At 41.5% G+C, this 23,036-nt stretch overlaps 4 protein-coding genes and 1 non-coding gene across 15 annotated transcripts in view; 3 read left to right on the top strand and 2 right to left on the bottom strand.

The window, feature by feature from the left end:
• pigm (phosphatidylinositol glycan anchor biosynthesis, class M) overlaps positions 1–14,975 on the top strand; it is a 123,078-nt gene extending 108,103 nt beyond the window's left edge. For 6 of the 11 annotated variants that reach the window (XM_058059477.1, XM_058059482.1, XM_058059476.1 and 3 more), the window contains 2 exons: positions 6,315–6,429; positions 6,551–7,407. The gene's annotated coding sequence lies outside the window, so the exon portion shown is untranslated. Of the gene's footprint in view, positions 1–6,314; positions 6,430–6,550; positions 7,408–10,950 lie in introns of those variants that run through there. The other 5 variants (XM_058059483.1, XM_058059487.1, XM_058059484.1 and 2 more) reach the window with 4 other exon arrangements.
• On the bottom strand, positions 1,593–17,396 carry LOC131108487 (ankyrin repeat and SAM domain-containing protein 6-like). The gene is made up of 18 exons (XM_058059458.1): positions 16,748–17,396; positions 16,147–16,365; positions 15,880–16,078; positions 15,664–15,814; positions 12,548–12,592; positions 12,276–12,480; positions 11,511–11,617; positions 11,264–11,418; positions 10,923–11,166; positions 9,194–9,243; positions 8,900–9,094; positions 7,147–7,309; positions 6,859–7,064; positions 6,576–6,768; positions 3,884–3,951; positions 3,678–3,794; positions 3,461–3,557; positions 1,593–2,207 (listed from the first exon to the last, which is right to left on the bottom strand). The coding sequence occupies exons 1-18, from the start codon at positions 17,080–17,082 to the stop codon at positions 2,158–2,160; spliced, it is 2,799 nt and encodes a 932-aa protein (XP_057915441.1). The 5' UTR covers positions 17,083–17,396; the 3' UTR covers positions 1,593–2,157.
• A 563-nt stretch (positions 17,397–17,959) lies between these two features.
• rps20 (ribosomal protein S20) lies at positions 17,960–19,395 on the top strand. The gene is made up of 4 exons (XM_058059504.1): positions 17,960–18,122; positions 18,705–18,804; positions 18,975–19,048; positions 19,177–19,395. Exons 1-4 carry the CDS (start codon positions 18,120–18,122, stop codon positions 19,357–19,359), a joined length of 360 nt encoding a protein of 119 aa, XP_057915487.1. The 5' UTR covers positions 17,960–18,119; the 3' UTR covers positions 19,360–19,395.
• On the top strand, positions 18,838–18,904 carry LOC131109235 (small nucleolar RNA U54). The gene has a single exon (XR_009120715.1). It is a non-coding gene; the product is annotated as a small nucleolar RNA U54 (small nucleolar RNA).
• A 1,144-nt stretch (positions 19,396–20,539) lies between the features above and the next one.
• Positions 20,540–22,020, bottom strand: LOC131108508 (zinc finger protein 771-like). The gene is made up of 2 exons (XM_058059498.1): positions 21,787–22,020; positions 20,540–21,654 (listed from the first exon to the last, which is right to left on the bottom strand). Exons 1-2 carry the CDS (start codon positions 21,971–21,973, stop codon positions 20,735–20,737), a joined length of 1,107 nt encoding a protein of 368 aa, XP_057915481.1. The 5' UTR covers positions 21,974–22,020; the 3' UTR covers positions 20,540–20,734.
• Between the last annotated feature and the right edge of the window lie 1,016 nt (positions 22,021–23,036).

The raw sequence follows: 23,036 nt of genomic DNA on the forward strand, positions 1-23,036 counted from the left end.
CCCTTAATATTACATTTTTTTGTAACTTTGCTGCTGATTATTTGTTTTCTAGTACTTTTAGAATGTGCCAATGTAGTGTATGACATGTGTGCTGTAACAACAGGTGTAACAGGCCATCTTAAGAAGTCCAAAGGTCCTGTTAACACCATCAGCGCTCCCATTAAAGCAAGAGGGATGCGTTGGTATCAGTGGAAATCCACTGGCAACTGCCATCCAGATTAGCTCGCACTTAAGGCCCACGACAGCGCCGCAGGGATCGACCTTAGCACGCAAACCGTGTGCGCGCACGAGTGACAATGAAGCCGCTGAAAGCAGCACGCTAGTTGCGACAGTGTGGCCTTCATCGATCAAGATGTCCCCGTGGTTCTCCAGGGGGCTTGGGGTTGGGGGTGGGTGGCGCGGTGACACGACATGTCTGATTCTAATGGACATGAATCATTGATGGGACGCACGGCTAACATCCACTCATTTCATCTCTGTCACTATTATTTAGACCAAAGCCTCTTATGGCATGAATGACTGCTCAGAGAGACAAAACGTTGTTTGACAAAACATTGAGACGACATTGTGACCTTCAGTCCAATCACTTCATCATCATTGATCATGACTTAAAGCAGGCTTAAAGCAGAGATGGCCAAAGTCCAACCTGGGGGGGGGGGCTTAGCGGCCCACAGCTCATTTTTTTTCTTTGCTCAATGCACAACTAAAAATAATCATCATAGTAAAAAAATATATTGTTTTATATATTATGTGAATATAATTATTATATATTTAATAAACAACAACACAAAACAAAATAAATAAAAAGTATGATTTGGTTATTCAGGATTAATTTTTCAAGTTGCAAATTACACAATTTCTAAACAAAAGGCGGGCGGCACAGCGGTCGAGTGGAATGAATTTAGAGCATAGAAAACCATCTAAAATGGTTCTTAACATTATTAGAGCCCTCTAGACATAAAATAACACCCCTATAGTCACCTTTACACTCATATTAGCCAAATGTAGTGGTCATAATAAGAGAAAGTAATATATAATATCGACTCATTCCGGCTGCATAGCAACCGAGTGGTTAGCAAGCAGACCTCACAGCTAGGAGACCCGAGTTCAATTCCACTCTCGGCCATCTCTGTGTGGAGTTTGCATGTTCCCCGGGTATTCCGGTTTCCTCCCACATTCCAAAAACATGCTAGGTTAATTGGCGACTCCAAATTGTCCATAGGTATGAATGTGAGTGTGAATGGTTGTTTGTCTATATGTGCCCTGTGATTGGCTGGCCACCAGTCCAGGGTGTACCCCGCCTCTCGCCGGAAGACAGCTGGGATAGGCTCCAGCGACCCTCGTGAGGAAAAGCGGTAGAAAATGAATGAATGAATAAACAAAAGGCTTTGAATGTTGCATTAATTAAGGACTGCAATTTGAAAGCTGACCACTAGAGGTCTCTATAGTACACATACTGTACTGTATAACCCTGCTTCTTTACTCAAACAGATTTCCAACGTGAGCTTAAAAAATGAGTTTAAGAACAATGTCAAAAAATAAAGAATATATTGCATAAAAGGAAGATTTATGGCAGCTTGAAGTTGTTTTTTTTTTAAACATTCCGCATGTGATATTCATTTTGGGGTACATTTCCATATGCATCCCTGCAAATACAACAGCCTATTATTGCAGCCACCATGTGGTGAGGTTTTCAGGGGAATTACAGATGACATCTTCAGAACCACAACACTTATATATGCTGGGGACAGTTTGGAAAACATGGCTGCTCATGTTTCAGCTGTAATCTAAACAAGACTAAATGTAAAGCTTTGGCATTGTCACATTGTTTATTTCTGTTAGCAATCATCTGTTATTAAAGAACATAGTACATAAAGTCATAAAACAGTTGGATGTGCCTCTTTATAAGTTGTTGTCGCTTTTGCAATGGATTAAAAACGTGCTACATTCAGTGTCACTTTTTGTTGTAGCAGCTGCTTACCATACCTTAGGGTCCGTAAAAAAAAGCACTAAAGACAACATAGAAACGTATGAAAATGAGTTTTTGGTTGTCTTGCCGTAACGTCCTCTGGCACCGTCCATAAGATTGCAGCTTTTGAGTCTCATTTTAAGTACCTTCTACTTCCTGCAAATGTGCTCCACTGTTAAGTTCCATGGTTACCTCTTACTGGAGGAACGAACCTGATGTCTCGACCAATTAGTTGGCGCTAAAGAGGAAGAAAGAAGAAAAAGGTGAAGAGGGTGATTTATTTCCTTGATTTCCCTATTCAGCTGGTGGCGTCAGCTTTTCTTTCACTGTACGCACATCCGTTGACGTCATTTGGTCTTGGCCTTTTTGTGCAATATAGCGATTAAAATAATAATAATATATATACATATATACATATACACACACATATATATACACATACATATACACACACACATATGTATATACATACATAAGTATATACATATATACGTATGTGTATATACATACATATACATACATATATACACATTCATACATACACACATATACATACACACATATATATACATACATATATACATATACACACATATATATACACATACACACACATACATACATACATATACATACACATATATATACACATACATATATACATATGTACATATACATACACATATATACACATACATACGTATATACATACATAAGTATATACATATATATGTATATATACATATACACACATATATATATATACACATACATACATATACATACACATATATATACACATACATATATATACATATGTACATATACATACACATATATACACATACATACATAAGTATATACATACATACGTATATACATATATATGTATATATACATACACATATACACATACATACATACACACATATATATACATACACCTACATACATACACATATATATATATATACACATACATACATATATATACACACACATACGTATATACATACATAAGTATATACATATATATGTATATATACATACACATACATACATATATACACATTCATACATACACACATACATATACACATATATATATACACATACATATATACACACATACATACATACATATACATACACACATATATATACACATATATACATACATACGTATATACATACATAAGTATATACATATATATGTATACGTATATACATACACCTTCATACATACATATACACATTTATATATACACACACATATACATACATAGTATATATAAATACATATATACACATATATATATACACACATACATACACACACATATATATACACACATATACACATACATACATATACACATTTATATATATACACACACATATACATACATATATATAAATACACACATATATACTATATACACACATACAAATATATATTTGTAATAATTCCTAATAGAATGTGCCACTCACAGCGTGGTTCTCCTGGTGGTCTCGGGTTACTGGCGCTGCTTCCAAAGGACGACTGGAAGTTGTGGATAGTTTCTTGAAGAATCTGCCTTTCTCGACCCTAGCCAAGGCAAACCTTTGGAGTTACTCAGTGTAGTCTTACTAGTCCAATGTTGTCTTACTAGCCTTTATAGCAAGAGAATATTCTGAATTAATCAATTAATCAATGAATCAATGGCACCTTCCCAGCATTGAGCTCTGATATTGCTGCCAGTATCTGTTGTCTGGGTCCGTCTGTTTTAATGCCGAGCTCTCTCAGGTCTCCATCCGTTAGAGTCAGAAACGCTTCCATGTCCACCTAAAAAAATGACGCCAAAACCAAAACTTTATATACGATACATGTTTTATCTTGTAATTCAATACAATGGAAAATGAATGAATGAATACCTCCTGTTCTTCAAATATGGGCTGGTATTTCTCCAGAGAAAGTTTCTTTAGGATACCTGACAACTCATCTACAAAAAAAACAAAGAAAAACAAACTGTGTTTCCCATACATTCATTTATATGTGGCGGTTCACCACAGATACATTTGGACCGCCACCAATACCCGGTGAGGCTGACTGTAGTTGTTGGTCATTTTTCTTTTCCGCCACGTACGGCACGTTTTGCAATCATCACCTCCGTTATAACATCACAGATGTTTGCCATATGGCTAGCTCAACTGGTAGCACCACAGATTCATAGTGCAGAGGATCCAGGTTCAATACCCGATCAGGGCAAGTTTAATTGGTGGTTATTTTGCAATTTCACAAGGTCAAGTATGTATCGTAAGCATCACCTCCGTTATAACATCATAGGTGTTTGCCAGTCGACTAGCTCAACTGGTAGCACCACAGATTCATGGTGCAGAGGATCCAGGTTCAAGACCGGATCAGGGCAAGTGTAATTGTTGATCATTTTGCTATTTCTCCACGTCAAGCATGTATCGTAAGCATCACCTCCGTTATAACATCATAGGCGTTTGCCAGTTGACTAGTTCAACTGGTAGCACCACAGATTCAGGGTGCAGAGGCTGAAGGTTCAATACCCGATCAGAGCAAGTGTAATTTTTGGTCATTTTGCGCTTTCTCCAGGTTAAGCATGTATCGTAAGCATCACCTCCGTTATAACATCACAGGTGTTCGCCAGTTGACTAGCTCAACTGGTCGCACCACAGATTCATGTTGCAGAGGATCCAGGTTCAATACCCGATCAGAGCAAGTGTAGTTGTTGGTTGTTTTGCAATGCCACAAGGTCAAGCATGTATCATAAGCATCACCTCCGTTATAACATTATAGGTGTTTGCCAGTGACTAGCTCAATTGGAAGCACCACAGATTCATGGTGCAGAGGATCAAGGTTCAATACCCGATCAGGGCAAGTGTAATTGTTGGTCATTTTGCAATTTCACAAGGTCAAGCGTAAGCATCACCTCCGTTATAACATTGCGACTGTTTGCCAGCTGGCTAACTCCACTGGTAGCACCGAGGGTTTATGGTGCAGGGGACCGGGGTTCAAATCCCGGTCTAGGTTACTCCCAAAAACTAGTGCGTTGCCTTCCCAGTTGGCGATCAATGAGGCACTAGGGTGTAGGGACATAAGTAGGGCCTGGAGGATGCCTGGACGACTTGAAATTATGCCACCGAGGAGATGACCACGAAGAGGAGACGACGACGAAGGACTCCGCCCCCTAAAGACAGTGCTAGGGAAAGAATGTGCCTCAGAGATCTGTCCCGCTGGAAAAGGTCAACATAAAAGTAGTAGTAGGAGGGGGGAGACGGAGGGGGTAGGGGTGAAAAAAAAGGGGTAGACGGATAGAGGGATGGATTAGCAGCTGGCGTTTTAAAAAAGTATTATATCAAAATTTTTCTTTTTTAAATCTCCATTAACTAGCAAACTTGGCCGGGATTTGAACCATTATTCCCTGCACCTTAATCCGTGGTGCTACCAGTTGAGCTAACCAGCTCTCAAACACTGCAGTGTTATAACGGAGGTGATGACTACGATCGGTGATGGACCTGGGGAAACGTTAAAATGAGTTACAACTACTTTTGCCCTTACTGGGTATTGAACGTTGCTCCCCGTACCATGAATCTGTGGTGCTACCAGTTGAGCTAACCAGCTCTCAAACACAGCAATGTTATAACGGAGGTGATGACTACGATAGGTACTGGACCTGGGGAAATGTTAAAATGAGCAACAACTACATTTGCCCTTACCGGGTATTGAACCTTGCTCCCCTGCACCATGAATCTGTGGCACTACCAGTTGAGCTAATCATCTGGCAAACACTATGATGTTATAACGGAGGTGATGACTACGATAGGTGCTGGACCTAGGGAAATGTTAAAATGAGCAACAACCACAATTGCCCTTACCGGGTATTGAACCTTGCTCCCCTGCACCATGAATCTGTGGCACTACCAGTTGAGCTATCCACCAGGATGTTATAACGGAGGTGATGACTACGATAGGTGTTGTGCCTGGAGAAATGTTAAAATGAGCAATAACTACTTTTGTCCTTACCGGGTATTGAACCTTGCTCCCCTACACCATGAATCTGTGGCGCTACCAGTTGAGCTATACATCTGGCAAACACTATGATGTTATAACGGAGGTGATGACTACGATAGGTGCTGGACCTGGGGAAACGTCAAAATGAGCAACAACTACTTTTGCCTTTAACGGGTATCGAACCTTGCTCCCCTGCACCATGAGTCTGTGGTGCTACCAGCTGAGCTATACATCGAACTATACACCATGTCCAAAAAATAAATGGTCTTTTGTTTAATGGGTCATTAAAAAGTTGTTTTGCTTTGTTTTTTCCCATCATGGCAGATTATGCAAACTATATGCAAATGATATGCAAATGATATGATGACATCATCTCCCGTCAACTGCCACAAAGAGATTGCAGGCTTGTGGAAAACACTCCATTAATACTGTAATACAGGTAAATATAATGTTAATGTTTACCCATCACAAATCTTTGTTCAGTGGTCCATGAACGCACCACAGTTGCTGTGCAATCAAAAGTGAAACATATATAACTATAATTTAATTTGTTTTTTTAGTGTGTGGCCCAAAAGTTTATACTACCTTCATCTGTGATGGTTCCACTACTAGAGCCGCCACTGCTCTTGGAGCGTGGATGGGAAGAAGCTGACGACAAGGAGTCTCCCGGCCCGCCAGGAGGCTTCGGCGTCGGGGAAGGAGATGGCGTCAGAGTGGGTGATGTGCTCTTGGAAGTGGAAGAATTCCCTGACTGGGGTCTTCTCTTCAAATCCATCTTCTACCAACAATGAAGAACATGATTGAAATATGTAATTTTATTGCATTGTGAACTATGAAAAAGTCATTTGAGAAGGAAACAGTGACTGACCCTTCTGGAGGGGACATCCGATGCAACCAGGCTCGGGTGGGAGTGGGTGTCAGGGAGGCTGATATCAGGAAGTGGCAGACTGGCGGCTGCAGAAGGAAGTGGTGGTGGGCTCAGCTTCTCTGGAGCTTGATTGTTGACATCAATCAGACCAGCAGCTCTCTTCCTTTGGGCGGCTATTTGTGCCAGAACACCGTCTGCACTGCCACCTAGTGGGAAGACATGGATTGTGAACATTGGACCAATAGGTACAGACTTCAGCAGGTAAATTTGCCTGTGACTTATATAAACCTGAGCGGTTATGTGTGTCCCTGTTAAGTCCCGCCACTCCATTGGAGCCCCCAGAGGAGTGAGGGGAGTGGTAGTGGCCAGAACTGGAAGGAGAAGAGGAGGAGGGCCCCTTCGGAATGCTGGGAAACTTCATGGACCTGCTCACCACTCGACTGATCGACGTCTAGAATACAGCATAAAAAAACAATAATTCATTCATTTTCTACCGCTTATCCTCACAAGGGGGTGCTGGAGCCTATCCCAGCTGTCTTCCACCGAAAGGCGGGGTACACCCTGGACTGGTCGCCAGCCAATCACAGGGCACATATAGACAAACAACCATTCACACTCACATTCATACCTATGGGCAATTTGGAGTCGCTAATTAACCTAGCATGTTTTTGGAATGTGGGAGGAAACTGGAGTACCCGGAGAACATGCACACTCCACACAGAGATGGCTGAGGGTGGAATTGAACTCGGGTCTCCTTGCTGTGAGGCCTGCTCGCTAACCACTCGGTTGCTGTGCAGCCAGTATGAGTCTATATTATGTCTTATTTTCTCTTATTATGACCACTACACTTGGCTAATATGAGTGTAAAGGTGACTATAGGGGTGTTATTTCATGTATAGAGGGCTCTAATAATGTTAAGAACCATTTTTAGATGGTTTTCTATGCTCTAAATTCATTTATTTTCTACCGCTTATCCTCATGAGGGTCACGCGGGGATGCTGGCACTTTGGAATGTGGGAGGAAACCGGAATACCTGGAGAAAACCCACGCATGCACAGGGAGAACATGCAAACTCCACAGAGATGGCCGAAGGTGGGATTGAACTTGGGTCTCCTAGCTGTGAGGTCTGCACACTAACCACTCGACCGCCGTGCAGCCCGCATAAAAAACATTAATTCATTCATTTATTTTCTTCCGCTTATTGCTGGAGCCTATCCCAGCTGTCTTCGGGCGAGAGGCGGGGTACACCCTGGACTGGTCGCTAGCCAATCACAGGGCACATATAGACAAACAACCATTCACACTCACATTCATACCTATGGACAATTTGGAGTCGCTAATTAACCTAGCATGTTTTTAACAGAATGTGGGAGGAAACCGGAATACCCGGAGAAAACCCATGCATGCACAGGGAGAACATGCAAACTCCACACAGAGATGGCCGAGGGTGGAATTAAACTCGGATCTCCTTGCTGTGAGGCCTGCTCGCTAACCACTCGGTTGCTGTGCAGCCGGAATGAGTTTATATTATATCTTATTTTCTCTTATTATGACCACTACATTTGGCTAATTTAAGTGTAAAGGTGACTATAGGGGTGTTATTTCATGTCTAGAGGGCTCTAATAATGTTAAGAACTCTGGTCTCCAAGCTGTGAGGTCTGCACGCTAACCACTCGACCGCCGTGCAGCCCGCATAAAAAACATGAATTAATTCATTCATTTTCTTCCGCTTATCCTCACAAGGGTCGTGGGGAATGCAGGAGCCTATCCCAGCTGTCTTCGGGTGAGAGGCGGGGTACATCCTGGACTGGTGGCCAGCCAATCACAGGGCACATATAGACAAACAACCATTCACACTCACATTCATACCTATGGACAATTTGGAGTCGCTAATTAACATAGCATATTTTTGGAATGGCCCAAAGTGGGATTGAACTCGGGTTTCCTAGCTGTGAGGTCAGCGCGCTAACCACTCGATCACCATGCAGCCTGCATAAAAAAAAATATGTAAATTAACACTAATGTCACATCAAACACTCACAATATCTGAGTTGCCACTGCTGTTCAACTTCCTCTGAGGAGGCATCGGCAGCCGGGGTGCCTCGCTCTTTCCGTTGCTGAGTCGGCGTGAACGATCAGAGTTCCATGGTTCGAAGTTGGACGGGGGCAGGAAGGGAGGGATCACTGCCTTGAGCTTGTCATTAGGTAGTCGGGTCAGCGGGGCGCCACTTCGAAGCTTGAGGAGAAAAAGCATAATAATAATGGACTGCATTGTTAATACACACAATCAGTCAATTAACAGTAATGGTTTCCCTTCATCAAATATTGTTGGTACCATTGTGGTGATGAGCATATCCTCCTTTTCGGATGATGTCCTACACAGACCTGGAAGAGAAAGATATTTAAAATGTGCATGCATGATTCCCGGGCTGCACGGCGGTCAAGTGGTTTCCGCGCAGACCTCAGTTTGCATGTTCTCCCCGTGCATGCGTGGGTTTTCTCCGGGTACTCCGGTTTCCTCCCACATTCCAAAAACATGCTAGGTTAATTGGTGACTCCAAATGGTCCATAGGTATGAATGTGAGTGTGAATGGTTGTTTGTCTATATGTGCCCTGTGATTGGCTGGCCACAGGGTGGCCAGTCCAGGGTGTACCCTGCCTCTCGCCCGAAGACAGCTGGGATAGGCTCCAGCACCCCCTTGACCCTCGTGAGGATAAGCGGTAGAAAATGAATGAATTTAGAGCATAGAAAACCATCTAAAAACATGATGAGAGCCCTCTATACATGAAATAACACCCCTATAGTCACCTTTACACTCATATTAGCCAAACGTAGTGGTCATAATAAGAGAAAATAAGATATAATATAGACTCATTCTGGCTGCACAGCAACCGAGTGGTTAGTGAGCAGGCCTCACAGCAAGGATACCCGAGTTCAATTCCACCCTCGGCCATCTCTGTGTGGAGTGTGCATGTTCTCCGGGTACTCTGGTTTCCTCCCACATTCCAAAAACATGCTACGTTAATTAGTATTACTCCAAATTGTCCATAGGTATGAATGTGAGTGTGAATGGTTGTTTGTCTATATGTGCCCTGTGATTGGCTGGCGACCAGTCCAGGGTGTACCCCGCCTCTAAGCGGTAGAAAATTAATCAATTCAGAGAATAGAAAACCATCTAAAAATGGTTCTTAACATTATTAGAGCCCTCTATACATGAAATAACACCCCTATAGTCACCTTTACACTCATATTCGCCAAATGTAGTGGTCATAATAAGATAAAATAAGATATAATATAGACTCATTCTGGCTGCACAGCAACCAAGTGGTTAGCGAGCAGGCCTCACAGCAAGGAGACCCGAGTTCAATTCCACCCTCGGCCATCTCTGTGTGGAGTGTGCATGTTCTCCGGGTACTCCAGTTTCCTCCCACATTCCAAGAACATGCTAGGTTAATTAGCGACTAAAAATTGTCCATAGGTATGAATGTGAGTGTGAATGGTTGTTTGTCTATATGTGCCCTGTGATTGACTGGCGACCAGTCCAGGGTGTACCCCGCCTCTAAGCGGTAGAAAATTAATCAATTCAGAGAATAGAAAACCATCTAAAAATGGTTCTTAACATTATTAGAGCCCTCTATACATGAAATAACACCCCTATAGTCACCTTTACACTCATATTAGCCAAATGTAGTGGTCATAATAAGAGAAAATAAGATATAATATAGACTCATTCTGGCTGCACAGCAACCAAGTGGTTAGCGAGCAGGCCTCACAGCAAGGAGACCCGAGTTCAATTCCACCCTCGGCCATCTCTGTGTGGAGTGTGCATGTTCTCCGGGTACTCCAGTTTCCTCCCACATTCCAAAAACATGCTAGGTTAATTGGCGACTCCAAACTGTCCATAGGTATGAATGTGAGTGTGAATGGTTGTTTGTCTATATGTGCCCTGTGATTGGCTGGCGACCAGTCCAGGGTGTACCCCACCTCTCGCCCGACCCTTGTGAGGAAAAGCGGTAGAAAATGAATGAATGAATGCACTATTCCCATCTCGACTATGACTTACCCGTGTCTTTGATTTTGACTGCCCACAGCGCACTGATGTCACTTCCTCCTTGAGTACCACTGGGTACCAGCGGCCCGTTGGAGTTGGAGGAAGCAGCATGTTTCATATCAGCCTTCATAGTCGCGTCCAGCGAGGTTTCTGAGTCATCGGGAAACGGAGCGAGACGGTTGGACAGAAGTCCGTGCCTCAGAGTGTGAGTCAGCTTGAGTCGTCGGAAGCGATTTGACATTCTACTCCACCAAGACTGGAGACAAAGACACAAAGTTATGGCGTCTTAAATAGTTACCCAAATAGTTCCCTTGATTTACTAGAATGTCATCGACCCGGGAGACTAATGTCACCTTTAGGCCTCCTTTGTCGTCAGGCAGCACGGGAGCGTTGTTGAGCGTTGTATGTCTGCTTTTAGAATGAGCCGCCGTTGTCCTTCCACGGTGCTTGGACCTCTCCTTGTCCACTTGCATACACACCGATGCTAACAGACGCACCAACTCTGTGTCTGCAAAATCCCACAGACCATTGAAAGCGACTTAGTACATGATTTCATGCAACACATGAGTGTATAGATATTGATATATTAGAGTGGAGTACCTGGGTCATTGAGCAGCATAACCAGATCAAATGCCGTATAGCCGTTCTTTGCTCGAAGGTTGACGTCAGCCCCCTGACTCAGTAGGTACTTGACGACATCTTTATTCCTGCAAATTTCAGTTTGGTTTGAATCCCATGACGTCACCACATTCATTCATTCAAGACAAGTCGCCAATTAACCTAGCATGTTTTTGGAATGTGGGAGGAAACCGGAGTACCCGGAGAAAACCCACGCATGCACGGGGAGAACATGCAAACTCCACACAGAGATGGCCAAGGGTGGAATTGAACCCTGGTCTCCTAGCTGTGAGGTCTGCGCGCTAACCACACGACCACCATGCCACCTATCACCACATTCATTCATTCATTTTCTACCGCTTTTTCCTCACGAGGGTCGCGGGGGGTGCTGGAGCCTATCCCAGCTGTCTTCGGGCGAGAGGCGGGGTACACCCCGGACTGTTCGCCAGCCAATCACAGGGCACATATAGACAAACAACCATTCACACTCACATTCATACCTATGGACAATTTTTAGTCGCTAATTAACCTAGCATGTTTTTGGAATGTGGGAGGAAACCGGAGTACCCGGAGAAAACCCACGCATGCACGAGGAGAACATGCAAACTCCACACAGAGATGGCCAAGGGTGGAATTGAACCCTGGTCTGCTAGCTGTGAGGTCTGCGCGCTAACCACACGACCACCGTGCCGCTTATCACCACATTCATTCTGTGCTAAAAAAGTATTAGATCCATTTCCTGCATACCCGTGATACGTGGCCTGCATCAACGCCGTCCACCCGTGAACTCCATCCTGTTTGTCCACATCAGCCTTCTTCTCCACCATCAGCTGCACAACTTCCAACTGACCGCTCACTGCAGCGATCATGAGAGGCGACGCGCCCTCCTGATTGGACGAATTCACTTGAGTCGGGTCTTCTTCCAGGATCTCCTTGACGAGCTGGGAATTGCCTGGGCCAGGATAAACAATGGTTGTTTAGCTGTTGTTGTATTTGTCTTTAACAACATGCAAACATACCCAGTTTGAGGGCACTGAACACGTCTGGTCTTCGTCTTTCGTCATCTGTGAAGCAAAAAAAAAATCAAGAATATTGTAACAGCGATATTTTCGTTGCTTGTTTTCTATTAATTAATTGACCAAATATAGTAAGAATAGTGGAATTGCAATATGCATCATTCCATTAATGTTGTTAAATTGCTTTAAATGAGTTTTAATAGCAAATTATATGTTTAGAAATGAGCTAGCTAACAGACACACAGCCATTTTGGGGCAGCCATAGCTTGTAATGACAACCAATCCAAATGTTTCCTAGCTTGTTTGTATTCATTATTACATGTAATATAACAAGTAGAACAACAGAATTGCAATATGTGGCATTCCATTAATGTATTAGAGTTGTTAAATTGCTTTAAATTAGCTTTAATGGCAAAATACGCGTTTGGCAATGAGCTACCTAATAGACACACGGCCATTTTGGGGCAAACCATAGCTTGTAATGACAACCAATCCAAATGTTTCTTAGCTTGTTTTGTATTCATTAAAACATGTAATATAGCAAGAACAGTAGAATTACAATATGTGGCATTCTATTAACGTATTAGAATTGTTAAATGACTATAAATGAGCTTTAATGACAAAATATGCGTTTGGAAATGAGCTAGCTAACAGACACACGGCCATTTTGGGGCAACCATGGCTTGTAATGACAACCAATCCAAATGTTTACTAGCTTGTTCTGTATTCTTTAAAACATGTAATATAGCAAGTAGAACAGTAGAATTGCAATATGTGGAAATCCATTAACGCATTAGAGTTGTTAAATTGCTTTAAATGAGTTTTAATAGCAAAATATACGTTCAGAAATGAGCTAGCTAACAGACACACGGCCATTTTGGGGCAACCATAGCTTGTAATGACAACCAATACAAATGTTTCCTACCTTGTTTGTATTCATTCTTACATGTCCTATTGTTGTTGTTAATTTTATTACATTGTTATATTTATATATCCTTCACTTAGGGATTCAATGAGTTCAGAAACATAGGACACATTTTAAACCGCATTAAAAGTCCTCTCAGGAAACCTGCGGGTTTATAACACTGCTCATGTAACTACTGATGCAGCAAGGCATCAAAGAGGTGTTGGGCTAGTGTTCACTACCTTTGCTTTTGCTTTCACATCCGTGTTAACTGCAGGGAATGACTTGACAACATACACTAAGGCAGACAATAAGGGCTGCAATGCTTTGTTGCTTTGTTCAGACACGGTCAAACCACAAGGGACTACAAGACAAGGCTCACCATCCTAATTGGGATCACAACTTCCTCTATATGAGGAAGGCTGCCTTTTTTTATCTGTTTTTTGGTAATTATCAATTGTATATGTTTATGAGCAGTTCGGACATTAGAGACATAGTACCAATGCTATCTCTAAACATGATAGTGAGAGTCCCCAAATATTTAAATAGGTGGCAGTGAGGACTTGACCTATCATGCTAGGTGCTAGCTTTAGCAAGTTAGCATTTTGCATATCATATTAAAATTTATCACTTTAGCCACCAACTACTGAAGCAAGAAATGTTCCTTTGTTGTCACAAAATGCATATATGCAGGTGGCTACCATGCTAGCTGTTAGCACGCTAGTTGTTAGTACTGTCAGTGTTGACATGTTGTTGGCATTCTTCCAAAATAACAATAGGTACAATTCGGACATTACACACACACATACACAACCAATGCTATCTCATAACATGTTAGTGAGAGCCCCCAAATATTTAGGTCAGGGGTGCTCATTAAGTCGATCGCAATCTACCGGTCGATCGCAGAGGTGGTACTGGTCGATCGCTGGTCGATCGCGGCGTGACATTAAAAAAATATCATCCCAGCATCAATGCCGTCACTTGATTGACATACAGGGCAGCCATTCAGATGACAACTGAATGTTGCCCTTCGGGTGACCAATCAAATCAAACAACGTCTCTAAGTGCAGCAGAACTTACAATGTCAGCCTATCATCCATCCCCGTTACTTGATTGACATACAGGACAACCAGTCAGATGACACCTAAATTTTGACCTTTAGGTCACCGCTCATGCGTAAACAACGATGCAAAGTGCTAAGCTAGTCGGCGAATTGCGAGATTTTAAGCCCTCGCTAAAGTTTATGGTCACTAAAATGAGTGAAGTAGCTGGACCAAGTAAAAAGGCAAAAACATATCACGGAGGTGGACTTTTTTTTCACAATGTCTTTTTCGAAGTGCGTTTGCCTGGCTAACCTGGCTATCAGCAGCTACTGTCCGGACTATGCATCCCTGGCTGATTCAATTCAGTGCAAGTCATCAAAGTAAACTCAGGTAATTACAAAAAATGTTAATAGTTAATTATGTGTGTTTTGCAATATTGGCTCATTTGGTTATGTAAGGTACATCAACATACATTGTACGTACAAATAATCCTCAATACATTTGAAAATAAATAGATGTTTTGCATTTTTGTAGTGGGTAGATCATTTTGACTCGGTCATTTTAAAAGTAGCTCGCATGCTGAAAAAGTGTGAGCACCCCTGATTTAGGTGCTAGGTGCTAGCTTTAGCAAGTTAGCATTTTGCATATCATATTGAGATTTATCACTTTAGCCACCATCTACTGAAGCAAGAGATGTTTCCATGTTGTCACAAAATGCATCAACGCTACCATGCTAGCAAGCTAGTATTGTTAGCATAAACAAAATTTGTTGGGATTCTTCAAAAATAAAAATAGGTGCAGTTTGGACTTTACGCACATAGTACCAATGCTAGATATTGGCATGTTAGTGTTAACACTTTGAGGACTTGACATACATAGCACCCATCTTGCTAGGTGCTATCTTTAGCAAGTTAGCATTTTGCTACATGTTTCCATGTTATCCCAATGCAGCTTTGCAGGTTGCGAGCAAGTTGTGTGTTAGCATTGTTAGCATTTCCATTTAAGAAATAGTTTCAAAGGGAAAGCCCAAACGCTACAAAGACTCAAAACGCCTTGGAGCAGGCCCATAAAAAATCATAAACAATGTAGGCATTTTAGGGCCATGATGGGTGGGTCTATTGTTTGTGGTTGGAATGTCATCGATTGTAATGTCATGATAAAATAAGTCCTACCAGTCTGTGGTCGGACAGTGGTGATGGAATCCAGGTAGGCCTTGATCTCTCGCTCTTTCAGCTGCATGGCGAGTTCAAATGCAGTCTTGGACAACACATTGACTCGGTCTGGGTCGGCGCCACGCTCCACCAGCTGCTGAGCCACAGCCACCTTGCAAGAACACAACTTTGTTTGCCATCTTCAACACAAGCACTCCCGCACCTCCTTCAGCCTACCTTGCCGCTGAGTGTAGCCACCATTAGGGGCCCCCAGCCGGTGGTCTTTTGTGCGAAACTGACGTCGGAGCCCCACTCGAGCAGCAGCCTCACCGAGGCCTCATGACCATGCTGAGCTGCCACCATCAGAGCTGTGATGTCCATAAAATCCCGCACACCGTTTCCTGTGCAGCCTTCACCGGCACCGAAACCCACTCCGCTGTGGAAAGAATACACAATCACCCACAAATATTCATCACGTCCTTTTAAACGCCGAATTCCGGGAACCTGCAGCTGTTGTTGTTATTGCTGTTGGGGACGACTTCGGCAGCGACGGCCAGATGATCATAGTCGTCCACAAAGGCGCCGCTCTCCAGGAGAAGCTTCACGACATGCGTGTGTCCGCCACGCGCGGCCAGCGTCAGGACACTCGCACCGAGCCTGTTACGTCCATTGATGTCCGCCCCGTTCTCCAACAGGATGTGGGAGACAGCCAGATGACCAAATCTAAGGACGACACAGTTAACAGGATGTCTCTGAATGTTCTGAACTCCTGCTTGGCTGTCAGAGCAGAATAATGCTAGCATAGCATAGATTTGTAGCTTAATTTCCACAGCTGACCTCCTAATGCTGTAGCTGTCTAGTTGATATTGACTCAACAGCGCCTCTGCTGTTTGCAGTCAGGTAGTGCCACCATTGTGTTTCACCATTCAAATTATCATAAATACACTGCACATTTACGAAATAAAATAGCAAACATTTGTGTTTTTAATGGGATTTATACATTTGCGACAAATTAGTATACATACTATGGATATTTGGAACGAGATTCATAATTGGTAAACAAAAAATACATCATCATTATTAATAATTCGTGTAATATTCATACCTAGCAGCCTGCATTAGTGGCGTCCAACCGTAATTATTGCGGCTGTCCACAGAGGCCCCCTTTCGAAGCAAAAACCGAACCAGGTTTTCATGACCGCTCGCGGATGCAAACTGGAGGCCGGTGTTGCCCTCCTCGTCCGTACCGTCCACCGGGACCGCCGACAACAACAACAAATCCGCCGTGTTGCATTCAGAGCCCGCGTCCGAGCGCAGTCTGCTCTGCCGCCCGGACTCTTTGGTGGTCCCGGGTTCCAGGATCCCCCTCGCCGTTTCGTAGTCTCCCTCATCGCAGGCACGGAGAAGAAGCAGAGAGTTAGCGGGGACGCCGAAGTTCATGTCCGCCTTGTTCTTGGTCCCATTCAGCGATAATTTTACGTCTACACAGCAAGAATCACAAACTACTCCGATTCATGATATAAAGTCTTCTATCACTTCTATCAACTCTTTTTAAACTCACATTTAGTTGTTTCTTTAAAGAAAAAAAACTTTTGACACTGCCCTGGTACCCGTTACTTATCAGAATTTCATCGCTCGCACTTATAACCTAACACAACTTCCGGTTTCTCTTCAAAACAATGGTATCCATTTGTCGTCTTATGTGTGCATTGTGGTGTTTTGAGTTAATTTTATCGAGCCAAACGCATGCTACTCGGAAATATACATCTAAATATCAAGGATTATCGAAACTATTGTATTCGATGCTAATTTTCGCTTTTAATGTGTTAAAACAATAACATTTCACCCGAATTTACACCCACACAAAAATAACTAAATAATAGTACAACGATGTTGATATTTTTCTTTCTTTTGTAACCTAATATAATAAAGGCTCTTATGTTATCGGAGTCAATTGTGCATTCAACATTTTTAATCAACAAACGGGTTTTTGTTTACTTTTTAACCGGAAGTATTGTAGTGAAGTCTAATTTACTTAGTGTATTTGTTGCTCTCTAGTGGTTAAAAGGTAAACTACAACTTCTGTAGTCTCTCTCAAAGTGAGCTAAGTGGGTCAAGTTATGTCGACGTACGATGTTGATAAATGAGATTGAAATAATAATAATATAAATATTATATAAAAAGATTTATATAGGCACAAATGTGCGTTTTGAAACTAATCAAACATTCACCAAAGAAAAAAGTAACAAAAATGCTCATTGTCAGATGTAATGGACATGTTTTACCGCTTGATGTCGCTGTCATTTCACATTAAGGCCACAAGGAAGAAACGTGAAAGAACCCGGATGAGCAGTTTATAACCAGGCAACAGGCCCGTGCTCGCCCTCTTTCATGACAAGCTAACCACGTTGTTGGTTCCTGGCTCACCGCTGTTCGTTTGCATTTCTCCCGAATAAGTCGGTCAGGAATTATTCATAATGGTATGTTTCCATTTCAAAACTGTTGCCTTTATATAAACGTGTTTATAAGACGATACGCTCTGTAAGAAAAAGGGGAATAGAACTTAAATAGTAGCATTTTCGGCTGTAGCCTAGCATACCTTAGCCGCCGTAGCTAGCTTGAAACAAGTTCGCTGACACTTAAAAATAAAACTAATTTGCGCACGTTTAACAACTTAATTCATACACATTATAAGTCTATCAAGTAATATCTATTGAATTCATGTTTTGTGTGTAATATTTTTACCCTTTCCTGGGTTCAGTGGATATATTTTGGCTGTCGTTTCTCTTACACGCACTTGCCTACTGTTGCTACGATAAGTACACTTAGTTTCGTAGAGCGCGAAAGTTGATATTGTATGGCTCTCCTAAATATATTAGTATTAGTGCACTTATAGGAAATTGGCTTGACATAATGTATCCACATTATACATGGAGTTGTGATCACTTTCATTGAAAATTGTCCCCGCTATTTTATTGTATGCTAGTAAGCTAGCTTGCGCAATTGAAGTATTGTTGACACTTCTGGATGTGTACTTATACTGCTTATTCGCCGGCATGCAGGCTTTCAAGGACACAGGGAAGGCACCCGTCGAGACGGAGGTGACCATTCACCGCATCCGCATCACCCTCACCAGCCGCAACGTCAAGTCTCTGGAGAAAGGTTAGCATATTAGCTTAGTCCGAGCGCAGTCCCCAGCGATGAGGAGAACCAGTTTCACTGACTAACCCTGATGTGTGAAATACGCTATTCTGAGCTATTATGGCAATGTACATTGTAAAAAGATTGGTGGTTATGCTTTTTGGACTGTTATTTTTTTTCTCCGTCCTCAGTTTGTGCTGACTTGATCCGTGGGGCAAAGGAGAAGAACCTGAAGGTGAAAGGACCCGTCCGCATGCCAACCAAGGTACGCACTTGTGCATTTTTTGTGCAAAAAAACATGCAATATCAAATTTACACTCAATGTCAAAATTATTTGCATGTCACCGTTGCATTGGACGTTCATGTCAATGAATCTTATCCTGTCCTTTTCAGACCCTGCGTATCACCACCAGAAAGACCCCCTGTGGTGAAGGATCCAAAACCTGGGATCGCTTCCAGATGAGGATCCACAAACGCCTGATCGATCTGCACAGCCCATCTGAAATTGTCAAGCAGATTACTTCCATCAGCATCGAACCTGGTGTGGAGGTTGAGGTGACCATCGCTGACGCATAAATATGCACAGGCTCCAATAAAGGATCAGGAAAGGAATACTTTGTCTTTTTTTTGTCAGTTTGTTTTGCAGGGGGCTACTCTCAGGACTAGAATTTAGATGTTAGTCAATGGCAACAGAACTGAACACAAAATGAATTTTAAATGAAAGTAATGCAATTCTTTGGATGTTGTGGGGTCTTTTGTGACCTCTTGAATGAGTCGTCGCAGTGGTCTTGGTGTCATTTTGGGTAGCCGGCACCTCCTGAGAAGGTTCAACAGTAACATTTTTTTCAGCATTTGTGGATAATGGCTCTCTCTGTGGTTTGCTGGAGTCCCAAAGCTTTAGAAATAGCTTTATAACCTTTTCCAAGCTCGTTAAAATATGATTTAATTTGGAAGGCAATCACTTTTTCCACATAAGGCCATGTAGATTTTGCTTTTTTTTCTCCCCACATATAAAGTTTCATTTAAAAACTGCATTTTGTATTCAGTTATATTGAAACAATTAGGTGTGACGAACATGCAAAAAAAACTTTCACACTACTGCATATATTATAAAACAAAAAATGGGGAAATTGGTAATTTAAATAGTAAAAAAATATTAACAGGAAAATATTGTAAACACTAAAAAGTCGTACATTTTATGAGAACAATGAATATAAGTTGAAATATTAAAGAAATAAGATGTAATATGAAAAACTAAATGCAGAAATGGCTAAGTATGTCAAAACATGGTAGTAAAATAATTATGGGGGGAAATTATAAGAAAGTTGAAAATAATAATAGCCGTCCTTTTAATAAAATTAACTCGAAATCTGAGAAAAATGTAATTTTAGTAGTATAGAGTAAAAACAAAAATTATAGAAAGGAAAAACAAAGTTGTAATGTTTGGAAAATTAGGTTGGGGAGGGAAAAAAGTCGTAATATATGACTGTAAAGCCTAATATTACAGGAAGAAAAATTACGATTAAGAAAGCTGAAATTTTGGAGGCAAAGACTAAAATTCATACCATTTTTAACTCGCATGTCACAAAACTGAGATGCACTTCTTAAAATATATTCTGTATATTGAGTCGAGGCACATAGATTACATTACAAACACGTCATGGCACACCAAACAAAAACCTCACAACAACCTTCTGCCATCTAGTGGAAGACATCTGAATTATTCTGCATTATTCTACTGTACTGTATTACTGGGTAGATGGAAAAAATGGGCTTTATTTGTGGTAAATTGATTAAAATGCAGGCTGTCCATCATCCAAGATGACCAAATTCAAGTCCGAAGACCTTAAAATAAAAAATTATATATAGTCGTTTTATTAAGCACACAGTATGAAGTGAATTGTGTGCAATCAGAAACCACTTCCACTACATGTAACCTCACTCAATGGAGTTATCTCCTGTGTGTGTTCTCATGTTTTACCATATTCACCTTATTGCTGAATCTTCTATCGCAAACGGAGCAAGTATAGGGTTTTTCTCCGCTGTGTGTTTTCATGTGTGTTGTCATGTTTACCTTCTGAGTGAAACTTTTATCACAAATGGAACAAACGTACGGTTTCTCACCAGTGTGCGTTCTCATGTGTTTGGTCATAGACACCCTCTCAGCAAATGTTTTACCGCAAAGGGAGCAAGAAAACGGTTTTTCTCCAGTGTGTGTCCTCATGTGTGTGACGATATTCGACTTTTCGGAGAATCTCCTCCCACAAACCGAACAAACGAAAGGTTTCTCTCCCGTGTGAGTCCGCATATGTGATATGATGTTCGACTTCTGAGAGAACCTCTGACGGCAAACCGAACAACTGAACGGTTTTTCTCCTGTGTGCGTCCTGGTGTGTTTCACCATATGCGACTTCTGGGAGAATGTTTTACCGCAAACGGAACAGCGGAAAGGTTTTTCTCCTGTGTGGGTTCTCGCGTGTCGTGTCAAAGCGCTGTTGTTGGGAAAGCTTTCGCCGCAAACCAAGCACACTAAACGTTTTTTTTCTGTTTCATTTTTCGAACATTCTGAGTCTTTGTTGTTAAGTTGAGCCCTCAAATCAATTTCAGAGTTAGCATCGCTACTTGACGGTTCTTGGGTGTCGTCGTTGTTCGATCCTGGGGCTAAGAGGTTGTGATTCCCATCAGATTCCGATGGATGAAGCTGTGAGGACTCAAGCGGTTTGTTTTCAGGCTTCACATAAACAACCGTCAGTGGTAACTTGGTGAGATCGGTCTCCTCCAGCCTTAGAAGACACTCTCCTTCCTGATTGGTCCACAGTTTGTCCTCTTCCTCTTTAACGTGGAGGCGATGAGACGTCATCTTCTGGACGTCTGCAGGACACAAACAAAGCAGACTTCCATCACAATCACGTTCTAATATAATTATGATGTGCTAAATCATAATCTACTAAATTATCATTAAATGTTAGCTTTAGCATAGTGAAAATATAGAAATAAACAAACCTTCAAAGTGTAGCACAGTTCGAGTCTGGCCAACATTGTTGCTCATTTGTTGACAAAGTCGCTCCTTTTCCTCTCTTGTCCGACAAAGTTCCTCCTCGTACGAAGATATCGCTTTTTCAAAAAGTTGGAATATTTCGTCAGCTGCCGCCATAAGTCGCTCCTTTACCAACTCTTTCAACATTTTCATATCGTTTTTCGGACAAAGCGTTGCTAATTTCCACCCTTCTTCCGGCTCACAATTGGCACTTCTTTGTGTGTTGTGGAACAGCGGTCGGTAATCCTGTCTGGTGCATTAGCGCCCCCTCTGTTGTTTTGGGGCTATTACATTCTCCACCATAGTATAGTCTGCTTGTGTTGTTTCATGATTAATACTTGACTTTCTGTTTTATTATACAACTTTGTTGAAACTGTCGTACATTTACAAGATTTTGAAAATACACAGTTACAGTAGTATTTGCCTGAGACAGCTATGACAAATGGGGACTTTATTCTCGCAAATCTACGGCTTTTATTATCAATAATTTCCGACTTTATTCTCATAAATCTGAGTTTTTACTCGTAAATTTATGACTTTATTTTCAAAATCTTAGATTATTTTTATACTGTGTGACAGCAGGAATTGCCTGAGATAACTATGACAAATGGGGACTATTACGACTTTATTATCGCAAATCTACGACTTTTATTATCAATCATTTCCGACTTAATTTTCATAAATTGGGGTTTTTACTCGTAAACTTAGAACATTTTTTTTAAATCTCATATTTTTATACTGTGCAACAGCAGGAATTGCCTGAAACAGCTATGACAAGAGGGGACTATTACGACTTTTATTATCATAAATTTCCATTACTCGTAAATTTACGACTTAAATTATGACTTTATTCTCGCAAATCTACGACTTTTATTATCATAAATTTCAGATTTTACTCTCATAAATCTGACTTTTTACTTGTAAATTTACGACTTTATTTTTGAAATCTTAGATAATTTTTATACTGTGCAACAGCAGGAATTGTCTGAGATAGCTATGACAAGAGGGGACTATTACGACTTTATTCTCGCAAATCTACGACTTTTATTATCATACATTTCCGACTTTATTCTCATAAATCTGACTTTTTACTTGTAAATTTACAACTTTATTTTTGAAATCTAGGATAATTTTTATACTGTGCAACAGCAGGAATTGCCTGAAACAGCTATGACAAGAGGGGACTTTTACGACTTTATTCTCGCAAATTTACGAC

This window comes from Doryrhamphus excisus, chromosome 21 (genome assembly GCF_030265055.1).
Source record: "Doryrhamphus excisus isolate RoL2022-K1 chromosome 21, RoL_Dexc_1.0, whole genome shotgun sequence".
Lineage (NCBI taxonomy): Eukaryota > Metazoa > Chordata > Actinopteri > Syngnathiformes > Syngnathidae > Doryrhamphus > Doryrhamphus excisus.